Here is a 27404-nt window from a genome sequence, read left to right as displayed (position 1 = left end):
CTGAAAAAAAAAAAAAAAAAAAAAAAAAATCTAATCACTATGCTGTGCACCAGGAACTAACAGTGTTGTAGGTCAATTATACTTCAAAAATAAACCATCACACAAACAAACTCATAAAAAAAAGAGATTAGATTTGTGGTTGCCAGAGGTGGGGTGTAGGGGGGGATTAGATAAAGGCAAAAGGTACAAACTTCCAGTTATAAGATAAATAAGTACTGGGGATAAAATGTACATGATAAAAGATAATTAACACTGCTGTATGTTATATATGAAAATTGAGAGAGTAAATCCTGAGTCCTCATCACAAGGAAAAAATATTTTTCTATTAAATTTTCTATTTAATTTTGTATCTACATGAGATAATGGATGTTCATTAAACTTACTGTGATAATCATTTCATGATATATCTAATTCAAATCATTATGCTGTACACCTTAAACTTATACAGTGCTGTATGTCGATTATATCTCAATAAAGCTGGGAGAACAAAATAATAAAATAAAATAATGTATTTGAAAATAAAATGTGTCAAATAAGCATTAATTCTTTGGGCTTACTATCAATTGAAAATGATATTACTCAAAAATAAATGTTAGAAATTATATGATGTTTTCCTGACCAGAAAACCTAAAATTTTTAAAACATACTTTAAATAAGACTGTACTCCTTCCTTAATAAGAGAAAACTGAAATTGTTCCATAGTAAGAGAAGTAAAAAACTCAACAATGAAGGTAACTCCAAATAACTTAAGGCATAATGTTCATTATTGCATGTAACAGACCTTTATATTGAACACAAGAAATACATGATTTTGTTGATAGAAAATCCGTTTCTCTTGCCTTCACTAAAAAAATGGGTTAAAGGATAATGTAAAATATATTGGTTTTAAAGATGTCAAATTACTAACCTGCCTGTTTGGGATATATTGTCGGGGGAAGGGGGTATTACTTGGTACCTCTTTTGAGCCCTTTAGCAAAAGAGCCTGGGGGATGCCCAATATACGCAAGGACAGTACACCACAAAGGCCACAAGGTGTCGCTTTCTGACCACCTCTAGCTTTGCAGCTGACACTATCCTCCAAGGGGAAGGAGGGGAAGGTTGAGGGATGTTGACTATACTTTGATGTAATAACCAGAAGTATGTCCATTAAAATATACAACAATTAACGCATCTAGATTAACAAAAGTTTCCCTGTAATGTCCCTAAACCTAAAACTTAGATCTTTTCTCCCCTCTTCATCTTCTTTTCCCCAGAGCAATTCTGAGGGGTTTTTTTGTTTGTTTTTTGCAGATTGTGGGATCCTAGTTTCCCGACCAGGGATGAAATTCGTGCCCCCTTCAGTGGAAGCGCGGAGTCCCAACCACTGGACCACCATGGAATTCCCACTCTGAGCATGTTAATATTACTGCAGATTAGGGACCCCCCAAATTTTTCATCATTACATTTTAGTCTTCACATTCAGTGGGATGCCCTGGGGAGGAATCATGGTCCCTATTTTACAGATGAGAAAAACAAAGCCCAGAAAGGTTGTAATGGGCCAATGAAAATTCCATTGGCCAGGTTTCCTGATACCCACCAGCCCAGCTGGGACCTGTACACCCTGCCTCTCCCCCATCCCTCAGCCTGGAGGTGGCTGGAAGTAGGGTTTGACTATTTTGCTTTTTGGAAATTAACATTAAATATTTTGTATTAAACTGATATGAATTTGTAGCTATTTATGTTTATAAAATAAAGCTTCAGAGAGTTTTCATGGGTGCTCTAAGCCATTATGGGCTGTGCCTGGGATGGGTTTCCAAGGAAGCTCACTCTGTTAGGGGAGTGTATTAGTTTGCTAGGGTTGCCCTAACAAAACACAGCGCCTTAACAACAGAAATCAATTTTCTCACAATTCTGGAGGTTAGAAATCCAAGATCAAGGTGTCAACAGGGCTGGTTTCTTTTGAGGCCACTCTCCTTGGTTTGTAGATGGCTGTCTTCCCTGTGTCTTCAGATGGTCTTCCCTGTGTGTGTGTCTGTCCTAATCTCCTCTTCTTATAAAGACACAAGTCAAATTGGAGTAGGGCCCACTTTATGACCTCATTTCACCTTTTTCTTTTAACATCTTTATTGGATTATAAAAAAATATGGAACGCTTCACGAATTTGCATGTCATCCTTGCGCAGGGGCCGTGCTAATCTTCTCTGTATCATTCCAATTTTAGTATATGTGCTGCTGAAGCGAGCACTCATTTCACCTTAATTACCTCTTTAAAGGCCCTATCTCCAAATACAGTCACGTTCTGAGATACTGGGGGTTGGGACTTCAACATATGAATTTAGGGGAGATACAGTTCAACCTGTAACAGGGTGAAAATGTTGAAAAACCTGCAATACCCCTTACAACTCCTTACCCACAAGAATGACTGTGTTCTAGTCTGTCCCCCAAGGTCACACAGTTAATCATTGGTGCTAGAATTCTAATAATGCAGTCCATATGACACCAGTGACTAAGCACTCAGGCTGAATTTTGATATGTACAGCTTTTATTGTCTTCCAGCCTCCTGCACCAAATAGTTTATAATGGCAGCTTTTATTTCCCCTTTTACCCAATAGTTATTTAGAAAATTTATTGTTTTTATTTCTAAGGGTTAGATTGTTTGGTTGTTAACTTTTTTATTATTTTCAAATATTAATGACAAGGTACTTCCTGGCACAAAATCTTTTTGGAAACCAAAAATGTCTTTTTGACATGGAACATAATGTAAAAAGACTAAGTAATCCCTATTTAATTGACCCTACCTTATCATAGCATTCTGATCTCTGTATCTTTGTTTTCTGTGGCTGTTTTCTAGCAAATCTCACAAAGGCTAAAAGTGGTGTGTTAAAATCTCCAATTCCAATTACAGTATTTCCAAGTTTTCAATGGTGTGAATTCTACTATATAATCTTCCATCTTCTTTGTGGTTTACTGCCTTTTGCCTCGAGATCTACTTTATTGTTTTAATTATAGTTAATGTTTACTGAGCATTTACTGTGCCCCACACTCTGTGCTTACAGCTTCACACAAATTACTTTATTTAATTACCAAAATAACGCTGGGGATATTGATAGAAGTGTATTCAGGTTCTATGGAGATTGGAATTTATATAGTATTGAAGGCTTCCTTAGAAAAAAACACAATTATGAACACAAAGTTAGACATGAAGATGGATGCTTATTCAGAATAAGAAAATAAATATAACAAATTGAGCAGCCCCTGCAGGTGAGCTTAAGCTTCATTAACTTCACCTATATCTGCCTCCAGAGACAGATGTTCTCCTTAGTTCCATGTTTATAGATGAGAAGACTGAGACCTTGGTTGTGTAAATCACCCAAGATTGCAGTGCTGGAAATGGACTGCACAGCCCTCGCCTTTATCCACTGCCTCTCATTGCTATCACTGAGAGTGGACCAGTGTCATGTATCAACTTGTTATGATTTCAAATCCATGTTTGGAAAGCTTGTTTTATACAAGTTGGCTGTGGTTTGAACTTGCTGTGAATAACTTCTTTTTGATGAAATTGTTTTGAAGTTGGATATTAGGACTTTCTGACAGAGCTTTTGCACCTGGAGTGGACAGGAGCATTACATCATTGATAGCAAGGTAATGGCAGTGGTATCCATCACATGACGGACTTTTAAATGATAAAAACCAAGAGGTTTGATCAGCAAGTCTAGGGTGTTCCATCTGGGCAAGGCTACTCTTTGCTGATCCAAATAGTCCCACGAAGCTCTTGAGACACTTGCTCCTAACCCTAGCCAGGCTAACTCTTGGTCAGCAGTGGTGCTAAACTGTGCTGCAGTCTCAGGAAGAGAAGAGATATCCGTTCCTGCCCTGGCAATACTAGTCCTCACAGGCAGTGGCGCAAGCCATGTGAGGGTCCCTGGAGTAATAACCTCTGGAGCAACCTTTGCCAACACTGGCACTGGGACCTAAGCCAGCAGCTGATACCCAACTTTTAGTTGGAAGGAATGAATCTACCGGGAACCAACTCATAGAAGGGTATACGTGAACTAAATTTGGACTTTATTGCTTTCATTGCCCCCTTTGTCTGGAACAACAGTATAAATTAATATATCATTGATTTTGTTATCGAAAATTCAGTCCTTGTCCCCAGTGTTGAATAAAAATAACAAGGGCAAGGTTTTGAGGATAAAGAAAAGAGAAATTTATTGATATACCAGCAAATGAGGAGGGTAGCAGACTAACATCTTGAAAACTGCTGTCCTGCCTTCTGGGGAGAAAGCAGGCATATTTAAAGGAAAATCTTGGGGCTGGGGTTAAGAGGAACAAACAAAAACAACAAGAATGCCTGCCCACATTAATCAGTAACAAAGAATGTAAGTTTTAGTTCCCAGCAACGGAGGGAGAAGACAGGAAAAACAGTTTCACTTAGAAATCATGCATCAGGGACTTCTCTGGTGGTGCAGTGGCTGGGAATCTGCCTGCCAATGCAGGGGACACAGGCTCGAGCCCGGGTCCGGGAGGATCCCACATGCCACAGAGCAACTAGGCCCATGCGCCACAACTACTGAGCCTGTGCTCTAGAGCCTACGAGCCACAACTATTGAGGCTGTGTGCCACAACTACTGAAGCCCGCACGCCTAGAGCCCCTGCTTGTCGCAACTAGAGAAAGCCTGCGTGCAGCAACAAAGACCTAATGCAACCAAAAATAAAATAAAAATAAATTTAAAAAAAAATGAAATCATGCATCCAACAGTTTTAGCCTTGTGGCCCTGTCAGTTATAACCTTCCATATCTACGGGAGTGAGGGCAACGAAGTCATCTGGCTACTTCCTGCTGAACTGGGGCAATGTTAAAATTGAGGAGGATTAGAGGAGAGAAGGTTCTGGGCTTTCACTTTAAAGAATTCTCTTGTCCCAAAAGATGCTCTAGAATCCTGCAAGATATGCAGAGAGGCTTTTTCTTTTTTTCTTTCTGGCTTGACATCACCTCTTCTTGTAATAGCACCTGGAGGCCCTAAGGTTGCAGTTGGCAATCAGGTTCTCAGTAGTACAGAAATGTGTCTGAAACCACATTCAGAATGGCCATCCAGCTCTACTTTGGACACCTGAACCAGTTACTCTACTTTGATTTTTAAATGTATTCTTTTTCTTACTGGTTAAAGCAGATGTACAATGCATATCTCTGACAGGTCACAAACAGGCTGTTCTAGTCTAAGTTAAATCATGTAAAAGCCAGAATAACTTCGCCATACCTCAATATGTGAACATTTATTCTATAATTTCCCCTTTTTGTTTGCAAATCTTTCGATAGAAAGCACTGATGATCAAAATATTTGTCACTTGATGCCAGGGTGGTTGCTGCCAGCCCTAGGTCCACCATGCCCCTCAGTGCTAGGCGTACTCTGTGTGTGTGTGTGTGTGTGTGTGTGTGTGTGTGTGTGTGTGTGTGTGTGTGTGTGTGTGTGTATGCCTAATTATCCACATTGGAGGAAAACTAATCAAACATAGTGAACAAGCTCAGATGTATGCTAACGAAGAAACATTTTATAGGCTCGACACTTTATCAGTTATACCAAATTGTCATTCGAACATTGTATATGTGCTTTTAGCAGTATACTCAAAGCAAACAGTGACACGTCATGAATAGTTATACTCTTGACGATAACTTCACTAAAGAATTTTCTTTCCATCCTGAACATTGGAGTTAAAAGTATGGTTAGAAGTAAAACAGTAACTTTGCATTTTGATAGGAAGACAAACATTTGGTAAACAGTTCAATTAAATTAGTTGGATGGGGACTTCCATGGTGGTCCAGTGGTTAAGAATCCGCCTTCCAATGCAGGGGATGAGGGTTCAATCCCTGGTCGGGGAACTAATATCCCACCTGCTGTGGGGCAACTAAGCCCACACGCTGCAACTACTGAACCCGCGCGCCACTAGAGAGAAACCTGCACGCCACAACCCTAGAGAAGCCCGCGTGCCGCAACGAAGAGCCCACACACCACAACAAAAAGATCCCGCATGCCACACTAAGACCCAAAGCAGCCAAAAATAAATAAATAAACAAATATTTTTAAAATAATAATAAATAAATTAGTTGGATGGTTCTTACAGGCCTGGTCCAGATTTTTGGGTCAGCTGCCTACCACTACTGTTATCTTCTTCTCATCCTGGTATGGGTGTCATTTGTGGTCAGCAGTCTTTTCTATAGACAGTCCAGTGCAGAGGCCCTTCTTAAGTGGAAAACATGAAGAGTCAATTTCCTTCAGGGACTTCCCTGGTGGTCCAGTGGCTAAGACTCCATGCTACCAATGCAGGGGGCCCGGGTTTGATCCCTGGTCAGGGAATTAGATTCCACACGCTGCAACTAAGAGTTCACGTGCCGCAACTAAAGATCCTGCATGCTGCAACTAAAAGATCCCACATGCCACAACTAAAGATTCCGCAAGCCGCAACTAAAAGATCCCACATCGCAATTAAAGATCCCACATGCCGCAACTAAAAGATCCCACATGCCGCCACTAAAGATCCTGCATGCTGCAACAAAGATCCCACATGCCACAACCAAGACCCAGTGCAGCCAAATAAATAAATAAAAGAGTCAATTTCTTTCAATTTTGCTGCACATACGCTAGTTAAAGAGTACCTGATAAGGGTCCTTTTGTCTAATTTGGAGACAGTCCTTTAAATGATGTCTTTTCCAGGTGCATAATCTCCTAGTTGCAAGTCACAGGGCATCTGATCTTCATCCAAAGACAGATTACTGTAACTTGCTTTAGAAACAAGCTTAGAATATTATTTTAATAATTCAATTAAACTTTACAATAATGTAACATAGTAACAAGGATCCATCTTGGACGTAGAGAATAAATACAAAACCTCAGTAAATACAAAACTTCAATATCCAAAGGTATATTACTGAAACATAATTTTTCTCTCTAACTTATCCTCATTTCTACTAAATCTAGCCAAATTAACATATTACTGACCAGGGGATTTTTGCTGAAACTAACGCCCATGCCTGGCAATTTGTTACATAAGTGAATATTCAAACACCCGCGTCTGAGTAAATATCAGCAACTTTTTTTGCACTTAATGTATTTATTTGAAACTTTGTATACGTCTTACTAAAGCATTCTAATATTTCGTTAGAGTGTGATAGGCAGTATAGCAGGCACCTCTCTGCAAGGGAACAGAACATCTATTACAAATATACCGTGTTTCATTGCGCTTTCCCCTGGAAGAGCAGACTCTACAATTCCCAGCAGCATTTTTTTTTAGTCCTGTGGGTATTATTTCCTCTAGAATATGTTCTTTTATTTCACCTGATAGTCGACAAGGTGGATCTGTGTGGGGGGCTTGAAGGACCAGGTGTAGGACTACCACTACATTCACCAGAATGGTCAGTTACCCATTCTCTAACTACTGCTAACAAAAACTGCTTGTAAGTCATTTTACTCTGTGCAATAAAGCTACAATAAATTTTAAACGCATTGAATAAACCGTAATTACTCAAATAGAAACCCACTTTCTTAAACCATTTTCGAGTTTTCCAGAGGATACTGAAGTTTGCCAGATAGTGATTGGATCGATCAACTTTCATATATTTATTATACTCTTATATACAAGTGGGCTTAGTTATCTGATGGCCAGTCCTCCTGCATTCCTTTCCTGTAGATGCTATGGAGGTGTCTTGAATAGTTGTCACCATGAGGACTAGCCTCTTGTCTTTCCATATAAGAAGAATCACTTTCCCTTCCGTAAGAATGTCATTTCTCCCCGCTGTAGATTTTTAGATTTCTCCTTTAATTGGTTTAGTAGACCACGATTCTCTCTTATTTCAGATGTGAGCACACTGTTGTAATAACTGTCTTGGTAAATATGGTGCCATGAACCAAGATAAGGTTGTAGGACCAACAATATTGTTTCTTGCAGTTTCTTTCCTTCACCCATGTAAATCTCAAGGCTGCATATATATCCAATTTCACTTTCACTAACCATCCTGACCAAAATTCTGTATTTTGTAAGTTTTCCAGGATTACAGGTTTTGAATCTGAGTTGTCCTCTCCACCTTATCATTGCCTCATCAAGTGATAGCTCTTGTTTGGGCACATAGAACAACTGAAATTTTGGCAGAAAATAATCCAAAAGAGGTTTAACTTTGAAATTCTGTCTGCAGGAAGTGGAGTTTCTGAGTTATCGTTAAAGTGAAGAAATGTCATTATTTGTTCAAACCTTCTTCTCGTCATAACCTTTGGAAAGATAGGTGTTTCAAGTAAGAGATCAGTCGACCAATGTTCTTCCCAGTGTGACTGACTTTCTTTCTTTTTTTTTTCAGAATTAAATTTTATTTCACTTTGATAGAAACCGTGAAAAAGATTTACATTTTCCCACGTTACAGCACAACATGTCAATGGAATATTTCTTGTCATAAATTAGATCTTGCTGATTTGTGTAAGTGAAACAACAGTTTATATTCTTCAAAATAAAAGCAAAATGACTTAGTAAATGATTGTTTAAAACTGTAAATCCAGGGCTTCCTGGTGGCACAGTGGTTGAGAGTCCGCCTGCTGATGCAGGGGACACGGGTTCTTGCCCCGGTCCAGGAGGATCCCACATGCCGCAGAGCAGCTGGGCCCGTGAGCCTTGGCCGCTGAGCCTGCGCGTCCGGAGCCTGTGCTCCGCAACGGGAGAGGCCACAACAGTGAGAGGCCCGCGTACCGCAAAAACAAACAAAAAAGAACACTGTAAATTCAGACATAAACATATGGCTTCATTATTAACATCCTATACCGTCCATACGAAATCATTTCCATCATCAAGTAGTACCCATTTATAAAGATGCATTCCTAACGGTGTTCTAGTCAGTTGGAATACGGCAGAAAAATTAACAGTTCAGAAATAGCAAGTGTACGTTTTTGCTACATATTAAACTGGGTGGTAACTACACCATATGTATTGAGTTCTGACTAACTTTTATTACCCATAAACTTGCTTTCAAATAATGTTAACCAATAATCTGAAAAATCTATTTAAAATCAAATAATTGCTACTTTTATGTTTGCACAGAAACTCTGACTATAGTGAAAATTTCAAATAAGTCCATTGGCAGAAAAAAGTAAAGGAAATTTTTTGAATGGACTGTTCATTTCCTACAGCAGTCGGTTTCAAACATATGTGCAAAATAAGTAAACTAAAACTATGCTACGAGGAGAATCATCTTAGAGCAAATCATCTTAGAAATTACAATTTGTAATATCAGTAAATATTTCAGAACATACTAGAATATGACTTAATTATTCTTTCAGTTAATTACAGAAAAATACAACCACAGAATTATTCTCGTTACCTGGACTGAAGATTCAAGTAACTCTGCCAGCCTAAACGGCAGACAAAGGTCCAGTTTAAGAAGTAGTGTAGAAACTTTGAAGGGATGTCTGGTTTCTTTTTACAAGTGTAAGTACGTTTTCAATGCCGTCATGTCTGTGATTCAGAATGTCAAATTACAGCACGTATTGACAGCAGATGTCTATGGCAAGTAGGCAATATTTGGTCCATTATGAAGGATAAAAAAGAAGAAAGAACACATTTCTTTTCTAGAGAGGAAAAAAGAATATTAAATAGAAATTATATTCAGGAAAGAAAAACGTGGTCCCCAAAATAAAAGGGCCATTAATTGAAGACAGCAATATTACTCTTTATTGACACTTAGAAGCATTATCCCTATTAGGAATAATGTAATAACACCTTATTCTTATTATGTATTATAATCATTAAGTACGTATGAACACATATATAAAAATATACGGACTTCCCTGGTGGCGCAGTGGTTAAGAATCTGCCTGCCAATGCAGGGGACACGGGTTCAAGCCCTGGTCCGGGAAGATCCCACATGCCATGGAGCAACTAAGCCCGTGCACCACAACTACTAAGCCTGCATTCTAGAGCCCGCGAGTCACAACTACTGAGCCCTCACATCACAGCTACTGAAATTCACACGCCTAGAGCCCAAGCTCCACAACAAGAGAAGCCACCTCAACGAGAAGCCCGCGCGCCACAACAAAGAGTAGCCCCCGCTCACCGCAACTAGAGAAAGCCCGCGTGCAGCAACAAAGATCCAATGCAGCCAAAATTAAATAAATTAATTTAAAATATATATATACAGATACTGCATGGTGACTAAGTAATCTGGGAATAAGTCCAGAGTCTAAGTCACAGCATGCATAAACTGTTTATGTCTTAACTGCTCATTTATACCTGAACAAGTTTTCATTAAGCATACTAATAATTTTCAAGGGACATAATAAAAAATCTGGTTGCAGTATTTTATTACTTTGCTGAATTACATTTGGGAGAAAGAAGCTACCTGCTTCACCTACTTTAATACTAATATATTCTGGATCATGTTACACAAATACATACATAGAAACTCATAAATTTTCCATGAGGAGATTTTAGTCTGTGTCATTGGTGTGTATTTGCAAAACATTTTAACACTGCAAATATTAGAGGTTTCAAGACCAGACAAAGGAAGAAGTTTATACTCTACAATGATGATGCTGGTGTGTACTTCTCCACAAAGCCTCTTAGTGACATCAATCAATAGGAGTTAGGAGTTCATCAATGAACTGCTTGATATCCATCATTTCCTGTTGACATGAACTGTGTATCATGCCTCCATAGGTTTTGAGGGTTACACTGGCTGGATTTACCAATGTTTTTAGCCTTTCAAAGCAGTAAGAGAACCAAACATTAGGGGAACTAAAGGATCCAAATCTCCATGGCACTGAAGAATAGAAATGTCTCTATTCACGCCACTGATAGGACCCCGTGGAAAGGAAGCCCGCAGGGGCAGCCAGCAGCTGAGGGCGGTGACGCTGGCCAGCGTCTGCTGTGTGGTCAGTGCCGTGTACAGAGATAAAGCTCCTCCCCGAGAAAATCCTCCCAAAATAATTCTGTTAGAAGGAATGCCATTCTTCACCTCTTGCCCTATCAAAGCTTTTACACTTTCTGCTGCCTGTTTAATTCCAGTTTCATCTTCGTGTGAATCTGGTGAAAGACCAATAATGTCAAACCAAGAAGGCATGGCCACATTCATATTTAATGTCACAGGCATAAACAGCGCGTGCGGGCAGATGTATTTGATGTGGGCGCTTCTGATACCTGCCAAGTCTTCTGCCCACCCATGCCCTGTGTCTCCCAATCCATGAAGGAAAATCACCGCGGCAGTGGCCTTCCGGACGGCGGGCACAATGGCAGGCAGCGGGGCCGACACGTTATTGTGGCACATACACCAGCTCGACCGACCGCGCATCAGAAGTGGAAGGCGGAGCGGGTGCTGGGCTGCAGCCAAGGGGGTGCAAGCACCAAGTCCGGCCCGCCCACAGGGGCACCCAGTGTGACTTTCTTATTTGTGCCATCAAAATTATTAATCCAAGAAACTTCATGTTACTACTGATTACATCACTCCATTTTAAAGCCTTATCATAATTTTTATATGATTTTTCGTTCTGTTGATGATACAAGTTTGTTTGAGAAGTGATCAACTCACAAAAGTCGTTACCAAAAATTAATGCTGTTATTTCACTAACACTTTGTGGGTTATTACATTCAATAGTTACACCTGACACACCTGTAAAGTCGTCTAATTTCTGCCAAATGCTGCCTTCAATCCACTCTTCTGTAGAAGCAAAGGAGCATTCTCCACCACTGTTTCATTTTCACTTTCTGTACCAGAATCAATCAGTAAGGTTTTCTTGTCTTTTTGTTGGTCTAACATTCACATCATCTGAATCAGAACTATATTCTGAAGAACTATCACTTTCCGGGACACTAGTATATATGTCGCTCAGACAATCAGAGAAAATATCTGCATAAAACTCATCAAAAAATTCTTCTTCACCCAAAATCTTGTGATGAAAAGTTTTGAAAATTTTACAGTAATAAGCTTGCGTTTATAATATACACAAGGTTGGAACAAAAACCTAATGGAGCAAAATGTGAACGATAACAACAATCATAAGTTGTATAATGAACCCTTGATCAATTTTTTTAAATTAATTAATTAATTAATTTAATTTATTTATTTGGCTGTGTTGGGTCTTCGTTGCTGCGCACGGGCTTTCTCTAGTTGCAGCAAGTGGGAGCTACTCTTTGTTGCAGTGCACAGGCTTCTCACTGCGGTAGCTTCTCTTGTTGTGGAGCACAGGCTCTAGGCGCACGGGCTTCAGTATTTGTGGTGCGCAGGCTCAGGAGCTGTGGCACAGTGGGCTCAGTAATCGTGGCTCGCAGGCTCTAGAGCGCAGGCTCAGTAGTTGTGGCGCACAGGCTTAGTTGTTCCACAGCATGTGGGATCTTCCTGGACCAGGGCTCAAACCTGTGTCCCCTGCGTTGGCTGGCAGATTCTTAGCCACTGCGCAACCAGGGAAGTCCCAACCCTTGATCAATTTTAAGCTTTAACAACTTCACACAGTGATGTTAACTGTATCACTCCCTAAAAACATATTGGTAAGTCTCCGGTCAATAACGTTCGGGTAACAAAAGATGTATTGGGCTTCCCTGGTGGCGCAGTGGTTGAGAGTCCACCTGCCGATGCAGGGGACACGGGTTCATGCCCTGGTCCAGGAAGGTCCCACATGCCGCGGAGCAGCTGGGTCCATGAGCCATGGCTGCTGAGCCTGCGCGTCCAGAGCCTGTGCTCCATAACGGGAGAGGCCACAACAGTGAGAGGCCCGTGTACCGCAAAAGAAAAAAAAAAAATAAAGATGTATTAATACATCTCCAGTCAATAATGTGTTAAAGGGAATTCCCTGGTGATCCAGTGGTTAAGACTCCACGCTCCCAATGCAGGGGGCCCAGGTTCAATCCCTGGTCAGGGAACGAGATCCCACATGCTGCAACTAATAAGATCTCGCATGCTGCAACTAAAAGATCCCACGTGCCTCAACTAAAGATCGCACATGCATGCAGCAACGAAGATCCTGCATGCCGCAACTAAGACCCAGCACAGAGCCAAATAAATAAATAGATAAATAAATAAATAAATAAATTTTTAAGTATCTTATAAAAAATAATAATAATGTGTTAAGACTAATTTGTTCCAAGTAAGTCTGGTTTCCATAAACTTGGCCTGATTATTTGCATAAGTGTAATTGCTCATATAGGCTCTCTTAAACTGGCTGCACTGGAACTTTTCATTGGGAATCCCAGATCAAACTTTTAAAAGGCCCCTCAAGGCTAGCAATGCCATGCTAATCGCTTGCCTTCAGATTCTGCCTGTGATATCTATAGATTTGGGTAAATTCCTCTCTTCTCCAGGTCTCCAGAATATCTTGAGATTCCTGCACCTGACAGGAGGTGACCTTCCTCATTCATCTGACAAGACTCCTGGGAACCCAAGAGTTTCCAAGCTCTGGAGGGATCAGACAGAAAGAAAAGATAAATGCTTCAATTCTACTTACAAGGATATAATTTACCAAGTTGTTATAAATCATAATTAACTTAAGGGGAAAGGTTTCCTTACATCTGAAAAACACAGATTAAAAGCCAGTAATATTTCAGATAAAAACCAAAAAATTACAACCATATTCATCAGTTCACTCAGCCTATGTAATCCTTTTGCTAACAGTTTACGAAACCATCAGGGTTTCCATTAGAATTGTTTAATTTCTACCCAATTCAGCAGTATGATCTGAAAGTTATCAGAAAGCTGTACTTGTCAAAAAGTCCTTTCTATGACTCGTCTTAAAGATGAAGCAGGGCTTCCCTAGTGGCGCAGTGGTTGAGAGTCCGCCTGCCGATGCAGGGGACACGGGTTCGTGCCCCGGTCTGGGAAGATCCCACATGCCGCGGAGTGGCTGGGCCCGTGAGCCATGGCCACTGAGCCTGCGCGTCTGGAGCCTGTGCTCCGCAACAGGAGAGGCTGCAACAGTGAGAGGCCCGAGTACCGCAAACAAGAAAAAAAAAAAAAAAAGATGAGTCAGTTTTGCAAAGCATCACAGTGAAATAATAACTGTCTATGAATGACAAAAGACATAAAGGTGACGGTTAAAGATCTGATTACAATGCAGTTGACAAAGAAGCTTAACTGAGTGCTATGACGTACGACATTTTAAGATAATAACTAGAACTATGACTGATAACAATACCAGGACACATCCAAATTTTAGGAACTTCATCTAATTTCCAGAACATTTATTTTAATAAGATTTATCCATACAATATAACGTAAAAAGGTTTATTACCACTCACCTGACAATGTTTCCAATGTAATTTAACATACGAAATAATTCAAATTAATTTAAAATTTCTCTCTGAGATACCTCAGGGGCCCATTGAAACATCCCAAAGTTAGTTAGAGGCTAAAAGAACTTCATTTAGAATTTGATCCTTGGGAAGTTTGTCAAAAATACCAAAAAGTTTTAAAACACCTGGTCAAATAGGATCATAAGTCACTATGAAACAATGCTTATTATTTTAACAAAAGTAACAATAAAAGATTTGAGTCAAATACAGAACGTTACAATAGATCACTAAAGATCACTTAAAAAGTGAAGAAACTGGGCTTCCCTGGTGGCGCAGTGGTTGAGAGTCCGCCTGCCGATGCAGGGGACACGGGTTCATGCCCTGGTCTGGGAAGATCCCACATGCCACAGAGCGGCTGGGCCCGTGAGCCATGGCCGCTGAGCCTGCGCGTCCGGAGCCTGTGCTCCGCAATGGAAGAGGCCGCAACAGTGAGAGGCCCGCATGCCGCAAAAAAAAAAAAAAAAAAAAAAAAGTGAAGAAACTTACAGTTTGTTATCAAAAGCAGCTCAATATTCCAGGAAAAACTATTCTCTTGACAGAGAGAGAGTAAACCAAAATCCAGCCTTGTACCAGCTCACTTTTAATAACAAATTCATCTACTTAATTAAATGCAATCTAATCTTAGCCAGTTTTGAACATGCATAAAACTCTCTTCTCAAGGTTCCTTTCCCACAACCTTCCGTCACTTCCTATATCCGTATAAGTTGGTCCTCCTCTCTTTCCCCCTCATTTAGAAATAACTAGCTTCAGGACAAAATTACTCTTTTCCCTTAACAAAAATATCTCCATTCTTCTCACCTTCTCTTACCGACAACATGTATCCTACTTTATTTACATACTGAAATGTTTCCCTTATTATTTCTAGTAGTTTTTAATTGCACATATATTACAATTTTTAACCCTTAAAATGAAAACCAAGAAGCAAGCAATTATGAACTGTCATACCAGTATTTCCTGACTGGCAAACTTAAGAACATATTCCATAACCTTTAAAAATATACATTTTTTTTCACAGCATAATTTTTCTTCGATGTGGTAAAAGATGTGTATCTAATAAACCCAAACATCTTCAGTTTTTCTCTCATAAGAAGACAAAAGTAGGCAAACTCAGACTTGTCTAGCAGTCTGTGTCCAGTGTTTTATCTTATTAAAAACTGATCTAGACCTTCAATGAATTCTCATCATTTAACTTTCTCTTTCTAGGAGCATACTAAAAATCCCCTGGTTGTGTAAAATACACCCTAGGGAACAACTACAAGATGGAATAGAGCTCTCATTTCCCATTTTCCTTTTAGACAAAGGCTTATAGCTATAAGTTGGCCATTCCGCCAGACTTCTTCCCAAGGGACTTTCAGATGGCATTAAAGGCACCTCCCATGTTTAAAAGCAGACAAATGATTAAAGAACAACAACAAAGGAACCAACCCAAAATGTATCAAAACGAAGGCCAACTAAACAAACAGGAACCTTTCAAAACTCAAATGAGAACAAAAGAGAACGACTTCGCTGGGTTCCCTGGTCCCACTCAACCATGACTTCCACACCAACGGCGCCACAAATGCCTCCTAACAGGCTGGAAGGTTCACAACCTTCCCCAAAAGTGTGAAATCAAGGGGCGGGGGGGGGGGGAACTTCCCCAAGTGGACAAGGTGTGGCAACTCTTCCTCAAAGAAGGTTCAAGCTACAGGAGACCACGTCCTTTTCAAGGAGAGAGACGGGAGTAAGATGGGGCTCCAGCCGCTGGGACAGCCCCTCACTCTCTCCCCAGGAGGCAGCACTCCCACAGGCAAGGGCTCCAAGCCCAACCCAGGGCACCCCTCCCTGCTCCGACAGTGTTAGGTGGGAGGTCGAGAGCAGGATGCACACCACAGGGGCACCGACGTGCCTCCTGGCTGGTTCAGCCAATTTTGTTACCAAAAATTCGGTCCTAGTCCTGATGCCAAATGAGAATAACAAGGACAAGGTTTTGAGAATAAAGGAAAGACAAATTTATTGATTGCCAGCAGATGAGAAGGGTAGCAGACTAATGTCCTGAAAACTACCATCCTGCCTTCTGGGGAGAAAGCAGGTGTATTTAAAGGAAAGTCTTGGGGCTAAGGTTAAGAGGAGCAAGCAAAAACGGCAAGAAGGCCCGCCCACGTTAATCAGGAACAATGAATGCACAGTAACAAGAATGTAAGTTTTAGTTTCCAGGAACAGAGGGAGAAGACAGGAAACATTTCGCTTAGAAATCATCCATAAGTTTTAGCCTTGTGGCCCTGTTACAGTTTGATGTTATTTATTAGCTTATTAAAAGACATTATTACCCTGTATGCTATTGACTTGTGAAATACTATTATAAATGATAATTCCTGCAGTTAACCGGTGTTAAATCAATTACTGGCAAAGACAATCTCAGTCTCTGAGCATAATTTGCCCCCAACAATGAGAATTTTAAGGACTGCAGAGGGGGAGAAGCTAAAAGGAGAGGAGATAAGAAAGGGCTAGAGGAGAACCGTGATGCCCCTAAAGAGGTGGAAGGAAATGGGCTCCACAGCCCAAGTGGAGGGATGCGCCTAAGACAAGAGGGAAGGGGAGAAACTTAAGGACAAGAGGTAGAATGAGACATGAAGTTGACCGAGCTTGTCAGGGCCTAGATACATACTTGTTTATTTACCCAATTTACTGAGCCCAACTCCGTCCAGGTAGTGGATTCCAGAAGGGCAGCAGCCGGGCCCGGGCACCCCATGTAACGCGAGCAGTCAGGGAAGGAGGCGAGTGGGAGCTGGGACCGAGGCAGGTGAAGCCGCCGCGGTCAAAGCTGAGTCACGGGGGTGCTAAATTAGCCCCGCGGATAATAAGCCCCTAGCAGCGCCCACAATCCACGCGCGCTTTGAGCGGCGCCGGAAGTGGCGTCACCGAGCCGGGCGTCCCTTTCAACTAATGGCCGCGCGGTCCGTCGTCCGACGGTAACCCGAGCAGCACCTGGGGAAAAAAGGCGGGAGGCCCATAAGGCGCGAGAAGAGACCACCCATCCACGTCATTACGCGAGTTACCAGAGCAGCGTAGTCGGGGACAGGCGTCTCTTCCAGCTTCTCTTTCGTCGGTTAACCTAGCTCAGGGTCACCACGCCTTCAACCCAAGGACCGCCTCACGCCCGAAGCTGCCCCCCGTAAAGATGGCGGATAGGCACGGAGGAAAAGCCGGAAGAAGGCGGGGTGGGAGGAGCCGGCAGGGGGCGTGTCCTGTCTGCAGAGAGGTTCGGATGGGCGTGGCCAGCAGCCCCTACTGGGCTTTCCATCAAGGAGGCGCACACACCGCAGCCAGCCGCGTCCCTCCGTCGTCTCCTGGGGGCGGGTCACCACTGGCTCCGCCCCTGTCCGGAAAGCTCCCTCTTGGAAGGTATCACCCGAGTTTCCGAGATTTGACCAGCGTGGGGCCGCAGGCCTCCAGTCCCTCGACGATGGAGAGCACCCAGGAGAAACCCGCGGAGTCTAGTTCCCCCGTCCCCGGGTCCGAAGAGCCTGCCGGCTTAGCCAGGGACCCCGAAGTGTTGCCTCCCAAGGAGTCGGAAGGCTGCGCCCGGCCCCTGGAGACGGCCCCCAAGAAAATCTGTGGATATTTAAGTAAGTTTGGCGGCAAAGGGCCCATCCGGGGCTGGAAATCCCGCTGGTTCTTCTACGACGAGAGGAAATGCCACCTGTATTATTCCCGGACCGCGCAAGATGCAAATCCCTTGGACAGTATCGACCTCTCCAGTGCAGTCTTTGACTGCAAGGCGGACGCCGAGGAGGGGACTTTCGAAATCAAGACTCCCAGCCGGATTATTACCTTGAAGGTAAATGGAGCAGTTTTTTTCCTTTTCAGCCGGGATGAGATCCCAGGGCACAGCAGGGCGCAGGTGGGTGGTCACAGTAAACTTACGATAATCACCGACCCTGATCAGCCCAGTGAACCCTGGGTGCCCAGGGTTTTTATACTTTCCAAAGTACATTCACACCCACTTCCTCACTGGGTTCCCACAACAAAAGCCGGGATGATGGACCCATATTACGGATCAAGAAACTGAGTCACAAAGAGATGAAGTGACTGGTCCGAGGTCACACAACTAAAAAGTGGTGTAGCCCACACTTGGAATCCCATAGCTTTTCTACCTCTCAGTACTGTGTCAAAACTTTTACTTTTAGGTGTGGCTAACAATGCCGTTCCCTTAACTTTCTTACTTGGGGCTGAAGTATAGTCAAGATGAGCTTTGCCATCCTCTCGAAGGCCCGGATCCTGAATTACTTTTCTTGATGTTGTGGCCAAGGGGAGTGAATGCTGAGAAAACTTTGGCAGAGATTGGGAGATAAATACTTAGGTTTCACTGATCAACCTAGATTGTTCATTGATGCACGTCTAAACCTGTTTTCTCATCAGTAGGTTTTGTTTTATTATCATATTTAACTGAGAAAGCCTGAAGCAGTGCAAAGGCCATGTGCTTTGAAATCAGACAGGCTTGGATTCAAATTCTACATTAGCTACTTACTAGCTGTGTGACTCTGGGCAAGTTAACCTCTTAGTACCTAGATAGTTTGTGAGATTTATAACAGGGTGTGTAAGCACCTGGCACATCACAGGCACCTACAAGTTGCTGAATTAATCTCAGTGCCTAGAATACAGCCTGGCATCTAGTGGGTCCTCAATAATTATTTGTTGAATGAACACACATAGTGATAGAACCAAGGTCAGAAAGTTCATGTCATGTCAAGAGGAAGTGCCCTAGAACTTAACTGGAAAGACAGATGTGGGCTAAGAGTTCTGGAATTCACACTCAGCAGAGGAGAGTGTGCCAGACGACTGCCACCTCCCTGACCCCCACCCTGTCTTCCCACACCTCCACCCCTACTTGCAGCCCACTGGGCATCTCTTGAGCCCCCTGGATATAGCCCACAGCTTTAGTTCCACTTTACTGTCTGGGCCAGGCTAGTGACCAGGCTGGGGGTGGGGTGGGGAATCAGCAAAAATAATGCAAATTAGGAATTCCAGGCCAGGAGGGCAGGCATTTTAGGGTTACTTGGCTTATGGGTCATGTGTCTGCTCCCACACATTGAATGCTGTCTACAGGGTCGCTAACACGTGCCTTTTACTATTCCATTGACCCGTGTGTGTGCCTGGCACTGTGCTAGGCGCTGGGGTGTGGCACAAAATCAGACCTGCCCCCTGGGGCTCAAACCACTTAAGGTCTTGTGAGAGACGGACAGGGAGACTGGCATGCGCAGTAAAATGTTCTGTAGGGACAGTATGATAAGTCTATACCAGAAAGGTGCTGTGACAGGAAGGGTCGGTTCCACTAAGTAGGTGGGGCTATCCAGAGAGGGCCTCATGGGCCAGAGTGGGGGTGGGGTGGGAAGGGGGCGACCACACCTTGACGCTTGAAAGAGAAAATCGGTTTTCTACAAGCAGACAAGAGGGAGAAGGATATTCCAGGCCAAGAAAGCCCCATGAGTAAACATAGGAAAACATGGTACAGCCTGGAATGTCCAGGCAAATCCCAGGAGCCTGGGGTATAGAGGGGCCCAGAAGCTGGAGTGGAAGAGCAGAGGTCCGAGGGCAGGGCATTTGGCAGGCCAGGGAGCTTGGACTTTGTCTTATGGGCTGTGGGGAAATTGTCAGAGCCTTAAGCAAGGAAGCACTGTGAGATGAAAAAATTGAGAAAGGTCAATCTGGCTTTTGGGTAGAGAACAAGTTAGGAGAAGGCAAGGCTGTGGTTCGGGAGTCCGTCAGGAAGTGGTCAGGAGAGAATGACGGCCGAGCTAGAGCTGTAGCAGTGGGGCGGGAGACAAATGGGGGCGGCTAAGGATGTGAGGGAGGGGTCAGGGGTGGCTTGTGTAACTGGCTGACTGCCTGGTTGGGGCAGTCACTGACAGCAAGGAACCCAGGATGAGGAAACCGCAGGATATACAGTTATATGTCCCCCTCAGTAGACTCCAAGAGGGGAGGGCCGTGTGTGTGGGCTCACCAGTGCCTTCCACAGTCCCTGACACGTATAGTACATGCTCAATATACTCCTGTCCAATGAATTAATAAAATGGGTTGTTCGGTATGGGCTGGAGCTTGTCAGCACAAGGTCATGGTGAAGCCCTGAGAGGGGCTGAGGTCTCTCGGGGAAAGTATATAGAAAGAGAAGAATGGTGGGCATCATTTTATCTGATATGATATCTCCATGACAGGCCGAGGGCCTCTTTCAGGGAGCCCCCAGCCTTGTGCACACCTCACCGTGGTCCTCTTGAGAAGGGGGCTTGCCCTGGTTGCCTGCTGACGTTCTCACATGGCCTTGATTGTGGGCAGCTCTGTGAGGCTCACCATCCACTCCCAGCGCCTATCCAGCTTCTGCAGCCCAACCGATCCTAGGCTTTCTCCATGTAAGTCACAATCTCCCAGCCGTAAATTACAACAAATCTCTGGTCTAGAAGTGGGAGACCCGGGTTCTGGGACCAGCTCTGCCACCACCTGCCTGGACGGCCTCAAAGCCTTAGTTTCTCCATCTATGGAGGGGGCCGGTCACTCCTGCCCTGCCTCCCCAGTGGAGGATCCGGCAACATAATGGATGTGAGAGTAGGTATGTGGACCATCCAGTGCTGGGAGACTAACGACCAGCATCAACCATACCTCATGTGGGCTGCCTGGAGGGTGCCACAATGTTGTGTGCATATGGCTTTCCAGTCCCCAATCACATCATCCCCAAAACAGGAGAGATTCTCCCTATTCCACAAAGTCAGCTAGGACACTGAGATGTCACACAGGGAGATAATGATGCTACTAGGGCCCCAGCCAGGTCAGAATTTCAAAGCTCTCTCCCTCTCTCTTAACACCTCCAAAATATTTTATCCAGTGAGCACATTTTGAGCACCTACTGCATGTCAGGAACTATGCTGTATACTTTACTTTGCTTACTTCATTTCACCCTCATAACCACCCTATGAAATGAGTGTTATCATCACCATAGGACAGATGAGAAAACTGAGGCCCAGAAAGGTTAAGGAACCTCTGAGTGGGAGATCAGAGCCCGATTATCTTCTGTTGCCAAGAAGCATGTGGTGTTTCAGAGGTGTCACCTGCAGTGACAATTTTTCTTTTTCTGGGAAGGAGAGAGTTGCCAAGCCTCCCATGACCTTCCTGCATCCCACACCCAGTGCCACCATGCGGGCACAGGGCCTTGCCAACTAACGCTTGTGCTTCTCAGGCCGCCACCAAGCAAGCGATGCTATACTGGCTGCAGCAGCTGCAGATGAAGCGCTGGGAGTTCCACAACAGCCCGCCTGCACCTCCCGTCGTCCCTGACGCTGCCCTGGCTGGGAATGGGCCCGCCCTGCGCCTCGAGCTAGGTACCCAATGGGCTTGCCTCCTGCCCACACACCCAGGGCTCTTGGTGACCAAGCCTTTACCCTCCTTTTGGGAGTGAGTGGGAGGACCCCTCTGCTAAAGAAGCAGAGAGCCAGGGATGTGACTCAGGATGAGCTAGGGCAACAGTATAGCATCAAGGGCAAGAATATGGGCTCTGAGGCCAGGCTGGCTGGGCTCAGATCCTAATCCTGTGCAGTCTTAGGCAAGTTGCTTAACCTTTCTGAGCTTCAGTTTCCTTCCCTGTAAAATGAGGTTAATAAAGAATACCTACTCCTTAGGGTTATTATGAGGATTAAATGAATCCTTACACCTTAAAGGGTTGGAACAATGCCTGCACATTGTCAGAGCTCAGTAGATGTCAGTTACTATTATGATGATGACAATTACGGAAAGATCTCAAGAAATGAAACTTCCACAGAGTTGCTGTGAGGAAGGTTAATGAGAGAATGCAGTTGTTGTTGTTGCTTCTTACATAAATGCTTTTGTGCTGTGAGTTGAGTAGATCCGTGATCTTATCCCCAGTGTTGCCGTGGGCAGAAGCTTCACCCCCACCAGGTGGCCCACGTGATCCCAAATACTAAAACATCCCAGCATGGAGAAGACCGGGAGCTCATACCCCCCTACCCCCATGCTGCAGCCAGCACTGTGACCAGCAGGTTTCACAGTTGAGACAGACCACCCACCGAGCTGCAGTGTGTCTAACATGCCTCACCCTCAGTTGACAGGGAAGCCCAATGGGCGAGGGCAGGACCTGTGGCTGGACACCTCCTACACCCTGGTACCCGGACGCTTTACAGACTGAGCTCATCTGCCCTTACCCTTCTCCCCACTTTTCCTTCCCTGAGTAAATGGGCTTCATTTACCTAGTTGCCCCTTCCTGGATCTCAGATAGCCAGTCCAGTCACCTGGGCTGGCCATGTCTACCCTCTGGTCTACATGTCAGATCTAGGCCCTCGCTGCTATTGCCTTGGGTCAGGCCTCAACTCTTAGCTAGAAAACCACAGCAGTCTCCTCTCCAGTGTCCCCATGTCCCAGCCTGCCACCTCAGACCCAACCTCTTCACTGTAACCCGAGCCAGCTTTCTCAAATGAGCGCCTGAGCCCCACCCCGCTTCTGTGGCCGCCCTCCATGTCCCAGGCCCAGTCCCAGCTTTTTAGCACCAGACTCAGGCCTCATCCTTCCTCATCTCACCTCTGCCTGCTCCCCCAGTGCCCGCCTCTTGCTGTGCACTTCAGCAGCACCAGAGGCATCCCTGCCCCCTCTTCTCTGCCTGGTGAATTCCTGCTTACTCTCTATGGCCAAGCTCCACTGCCACCTCCTCCTTTTGCCAGTCTCCTCTTGGAAGCCTTCCGGGACTTTGCCTGCTAAACTGTCTGTGAGCCCTCAACACTTTTTGCAGATGGTTACATTGTGTTCTAATCACAGCGTCCTTGTCAGTCTCTGCCCCCTAGCCCTCAAGGGTGGGGGCCATGTCTTTGTCACCTGTGTCCCAAGTATCTGGTACCCTGCCATGCACATTGGATATTTGTTGAGTGAATGTGTGAGCGAATACATTGAATTTTATCATTAATGAGGAAAGGAATGTAAAGCCCTGAGCAAAATGCCGGGTACATAGTGAGTGTTCAGTGTGTGAGAACTGTCCTAATAATATGATTATTATATGTGTACCTGCACACTGTTACTGTCATAGTAAATGCTCCTTTTTATGGTTTATGATACTCATCTGTAATTTTCCCAGAGAACCCTCTGGGTGTTTTATGCTTGTAAGGACTTTCTTTGGGGAAGGGTTTGTTTGCTTTTGCTTCTGCACTTCTACTCACCCTCCGCTCCCATCTGCGGGAGAGCCAACAGCCCTGGCTGTGCGGGAAACTGCAGCCTGAGCTGACACGGTTGCCGGATCCGCCTCAGTCTAGAAGCAACAAGAAACCCTCCCAAAGACAGAATTCCTGAGTGTCCGGAAATCAGAAGAACCAGGTTATCAGAAGAATGGCTTTGGTTCAGCACACTCAGCGGGCCTCTTCTGGGCCAGCCCCTGCTGTGGGCATGGTTGCGCCACAATGACCAGGTGCCAGTCTCCTGAGGACGCTGCAGGGAGACACAGGAAGCTGTGGTGTAGGCTTCTCTTCTGAAGCCCTTCTCGCAGCAAGCCTTCACCCTCCTGGACCCAGGGCCCCTGTGAAACCTTCCCCAGAAAGACATTCCTGGAGCCCTGAGCAAGCTGGCAGGCCCTGGATTAGCTGTCTGGAGACGGCTGCCCCACCTCTCCAGTCTCCACCCTGTCTAGTCTTTCTAAGTGCAGTGACCGGACCCCAGCCCCAGCGTGAATGATTTTCCTTTTCTTTGTTCCCCAGAGCAAGAGGAGGCGGAGCTAGAGGAGTTCCTGTGTCCCGTGAAAACGCCCACTGGCCTTGTGGGCATGGCAGCTGCCTTGCAGCCGGTCCCTGCTATGCCCTTGGCCCTTCAGAATATCTCCCTCAAGCACCTGGGAACTGAAATACAGTAAGTGCGATGGAGCTGAGGGGCCTGCCAGGCTGCAGGCAGCACCTTCTTTGGAGCTTACAGTGATCCGGTGTGACTCCTCTGCAGGGAGGTGGACTTGGGTTGGGGGTTAGGGGCTTTATTTTCAATTCATTACATCATCACTTTAAAATACTACATTTGTTCTGATTTTTAAAGTAGTACACATTCTTTGTAGGAAGTTAGAAACATCTAGAAAGGTATAAATTTAAAATTACCCGTAGTCCTTTCACCCAGACAAGCGTTCTTAGCATCACTTTCCTCACATTTTCTATATACATATATGCATAATTGAGATCATATTCAATGTAATGGAGTGGTGGCTTCACAAATGTCTACATATGTCAAATGCATCAAATTATTCACTTTTCACATGTGTAATTTACTGTATGTCGATTACATCTTAGCTTCTTTTTCATCTCATAATGTGTGATATATACAATTTATATTTCCCACCGGCAGGCTTTGTTTTAAATAGTTCATAAGAAGATAGCACTATGGCCTGAGCTTTGGGGCCAAACTGCTTGCATTTGTATCCTGGCTCCACCAGTCATGGGCTCTTCTGCCCTTGGCAAGTTGTTTGATTTCTCTCTGCTTCACTTAAATTATTCGTACATGTAAATACAACAGTATTTGCCTTACAAGATTAGTGTGTGTGTGTTTGGGGTGGGGCAGGGGGGTTATAAATGGGTTAATACATGTAAACTGCTTTAGAACTGTGCTTGGGGATCAGTAAGCACTTAAATATTATTCTGCTGCTACTATTGTGGCTCTAATTGAAGGGATGGAAGCTTTTGGGAATTCAGACTGTACCTAACGCTGATCCTGTTTGGGTGGTTATTTTCTGTGTGGACTTCAGACAAACTGGGACCTCTTAGAAAGCAGAATAGATTGCTCCCTGAACTTAGATTAGAGCCCCCGCCTCATGTGACTCAAGCGAATCATTTCTCTCTGTCGGCCTCAGTGTTTGAATTTGCTTGGGTAACTAGCAGGGGAGTGATGCCGTTCTCAGGAGAGAAGCAGGTTTTAGGGAAAATATGATGAGTGTCCTTTAGGGTCTGCTGGCTAGAGATGGAACTACCCCACAGACATTTGGATGGAAAGGCCTAGAACTCAGGAGAGAGATCTGAGCCAGAGAGAGAGACTTGGCGGGTATGGGACCTGGTTGAGCCCCCCAGGGTGAGAGGACAAGGACGGCGCCCTGCAGGGGATCTTCCCATGGGAGGAGCTGGAGGGCACTGGGTACATGGGGAGCCTGCTGTGGGGACAGGGGATCTGAGAAGTCCAGCCACCCAGCCAGTGTGTGTCCAGGGCGTTCTCACCAAGATTAAGCCAGGTTCGTGCCTAATGATGGCCACCCAACAACAGAAGCAGAACCGAGAACCTGCAGAGACCAAGAAAGGAAGGAAGTTTCCGAGGATCAGTCAGTTATGTGTCATAAACCACAGAAAATGTGAGACGGTTTTCCAAGTGCCCTGGCTGCTGACAGCCCCAGAAAGACCAGGGTTGCCCTTGTCTCCAGCACCCCCTTTCCCTGGCGGGTCTTGGTGCTTGCTCTTGGGTCTGCCATGAGCCCAGGTCATACTCGAGGAAGGACACTGTGCTAGGTGCTTTACACTCTCAACAAGATGTCTGGACAAACCTGTGAAGTGGTATCTAATGGTTAAGTTCTCAGACCATGGATTAGACATCCAAGTCTATTGCTCAGCCCCACCATTTACTCCTTCTGTGGCTTTGGTTACCTGTCCTTCCCAAATCAAAGTTCTCACTGTGCAGTGGAGGTTATAGTAGTGCTTACTTCATTGGGCTGTTGTGAGGAGTAAAAGAGTTAAATGCATGTGGGTGAAGATTAGATGAGTTGAACTCCTAGGGTTTATCTTAGACCTGGCCCATGCAAGGCCCCAGTCATTGTTTGTTGTGGATATGTTCCTCATCCCATTGCAGATGGGAAAATCCAGGCTCAGAGAGGATAAATGTCCTGCCCAAGGTTATCTATCCTTCCAGAACAAGTCCTTGTGACCACTACTCCCATGCTGACCAGGCCTTTCAGACCTAGAGCTAAACCTCCACAGAAGATGATCCATGAACTGCTCCAGGCAAAGTCAATACGTTTATGAAATGGAGATGCCTCTTCCAAGCACAGTAGTTTGGCTGGGTAATGGCCACCTGGGCTGTGACAGTAGTTAGTGAGCTGCCCATCCTCAGAGGAGACGTGTGCTAGGGCTTAGAATGATCTTTGTTGCCCTGAAATTGGGGTTTCTATGCCTTCCCACACCCCAGGGGTGACTGCTTGTGAGGCCCTAGACACATTGGGGAGGCTGCAGCCCCTGGACAAGGGGAAGTATGGGCAACAGTGATGGTCACCCCACCCAGCCAGTGCCCCTAGCCATAGGGATGTGCCCCAGGGTCTTTGCCAAATCATGTGGCCTATGGTGTGTGAGATCCATGTAATGGGGCTCAGAAAGACGCAGCACAGAGTGATACTCAGTAAATAGTGCCTCTCATGGTCATCATTCATATTAATATGACCACCACCCTTTTATTTTTAGATGGGTAAAGTAAGAACTAAGAAGAGGAAATGACTAGCCCAAGGAGTCAGGGCTCCTTATTTAAGGTCAGGTGTTAGGAGTGCTGAGTTCTAATTTCTTCTCTGTTCTAAATTTAATTGATTAATTTTTACCTTCCATCAGTCATCTGTACTCTCCATTGAAGTACAATCTCACTCTTTTCCTATTCGAGACCCAACTATACCAAAAAACTGCATTTTGTTTTAAAAACAAGTTTAAGATCAAATGATAGTTCTTTGAAAAGATTAACAAAGTTGACAAACATTTATCTAGAAAGACCAGGAAAAGAAAGCAGACTCAAGTGACTAAAATCAGGAACAAGAGAGGGGACATTACTACCAACCTTACAGAAATAAAAAGGTTTATAAGGGAATACCATGAACAATTCTATGCTAATAAATTAGATAACTTAGATGAAATGGACAAATTCCTAGAAAGACAAATTACTGAAACTGACTCAAGAAGAAATAGAAAATCTAAGTAGACCTGTAGCAAGTAAAGAGATTGAATTAGTTATCAAAAAATTACACCCCACCCCACCAACACACACACATGCACACACACAAAAACCTAGGACCAGATAACTTCACTGGTGAAGTCTACCAAACATTAAAGAATAAATACCAATTCTTCACAAACTGTACTACCACTCCCCACAAAAAAAGAGG

The 27404-nt window shown here is 44.3% G+C and overlaps 1 protein-coding gene, 1 long non-coding RNA gene, 1 other non-coding gene and 1 pseudogene across 7 annotated transcripts in view; 1 reads left to right on the top strand and 3 right to left on the bottom strand.

The window, feature by feature from the left end:
* Positions 1-17474, bottom strand: part of LOC109552371 (uncharacterized) — a 50444-nt gene extending 32970 nt beyond the window's left edge. The window contains exons 1-2 of one of the 2 annotated variants that reach the window (XR_012332602.1): positions 17323-17469; positions 6630-9579 (exon numbers count right to left, since the gene is read on the bottom strand). This is a non-coding gene — a long non-coding RNA (uncharacterized lncRNA). Of the gene's footprint in view, positions 1-4161; positions 9580-17322 lie in introns of those variants that run through there. The other variant, XR_002179170.3, reaches the window with a different exon arrangement.
* LOC117312864 (U6 spliceosomal RNA) lies at positions 2117-2223 on the bottom strand. The gene has a single exon (XR_004527268.1). It is a non-coding gene; the product is annotated as a U6 spliceosomal RNA (small nuclear RNA).
* LOC101324327 (acyl-protein thioesterase 1 pseudogene) lies at positions 9586-11609 on the bottom strand (annotated as a pseudogene).
* Positions 17475-17531: 57 nt separating the features above from the next.
* TBC1D2 (TBC1 domain family member 2) overlaps positions 17532-27404 on the top strand; it is a 42240-nt gene continuing 32367 nt past the window's right edge. For 2 of the 4 annotated variants that reach the window (XM_019948997.3, XM_019948996.3), the window contains exons 1-3: positions 17588-18104; positions 21492-21633; positions 24004-24151. In XM_019948997.3, the coding sequence (XP_019804556.3) occupies positions 17730-18104; positions 21492-21633; positions 24004-24151 (665 nt within the window). In that variant the 5' untranslated portion in view covers positions 17588-17729. Of the gene's footprint in view, positions 18105-21491; positions 21634-24003; positions 24152-27404 lie in introns of all 4 variants that reach the window. The other 2 variants (XR_002179169.3, XM_019948998.3) reach the window with 2 other exon arrangements.

Source organism: Tursiops truncatus, chromosome 6 (assembly GCF_011762595.2).
Source record: "Tursiops truncatus isolate mTurTru1 chromosome 6, mTurTru1.mat.Y, whole genome shotgun sequence".
NCBI classification, from domain to species: domain Eukaryota; kingdom Metazoa; phylum Chordata; class Mammalia; order Artiodactyla; family Delphinidae; genus Tursiops; species Tursiops truncatus.
The sequence above is the reverse complement of the archived record's forward strand: the minus strand, read 5'-3'. Positions and strand labels throughout refer to the sequence as shown.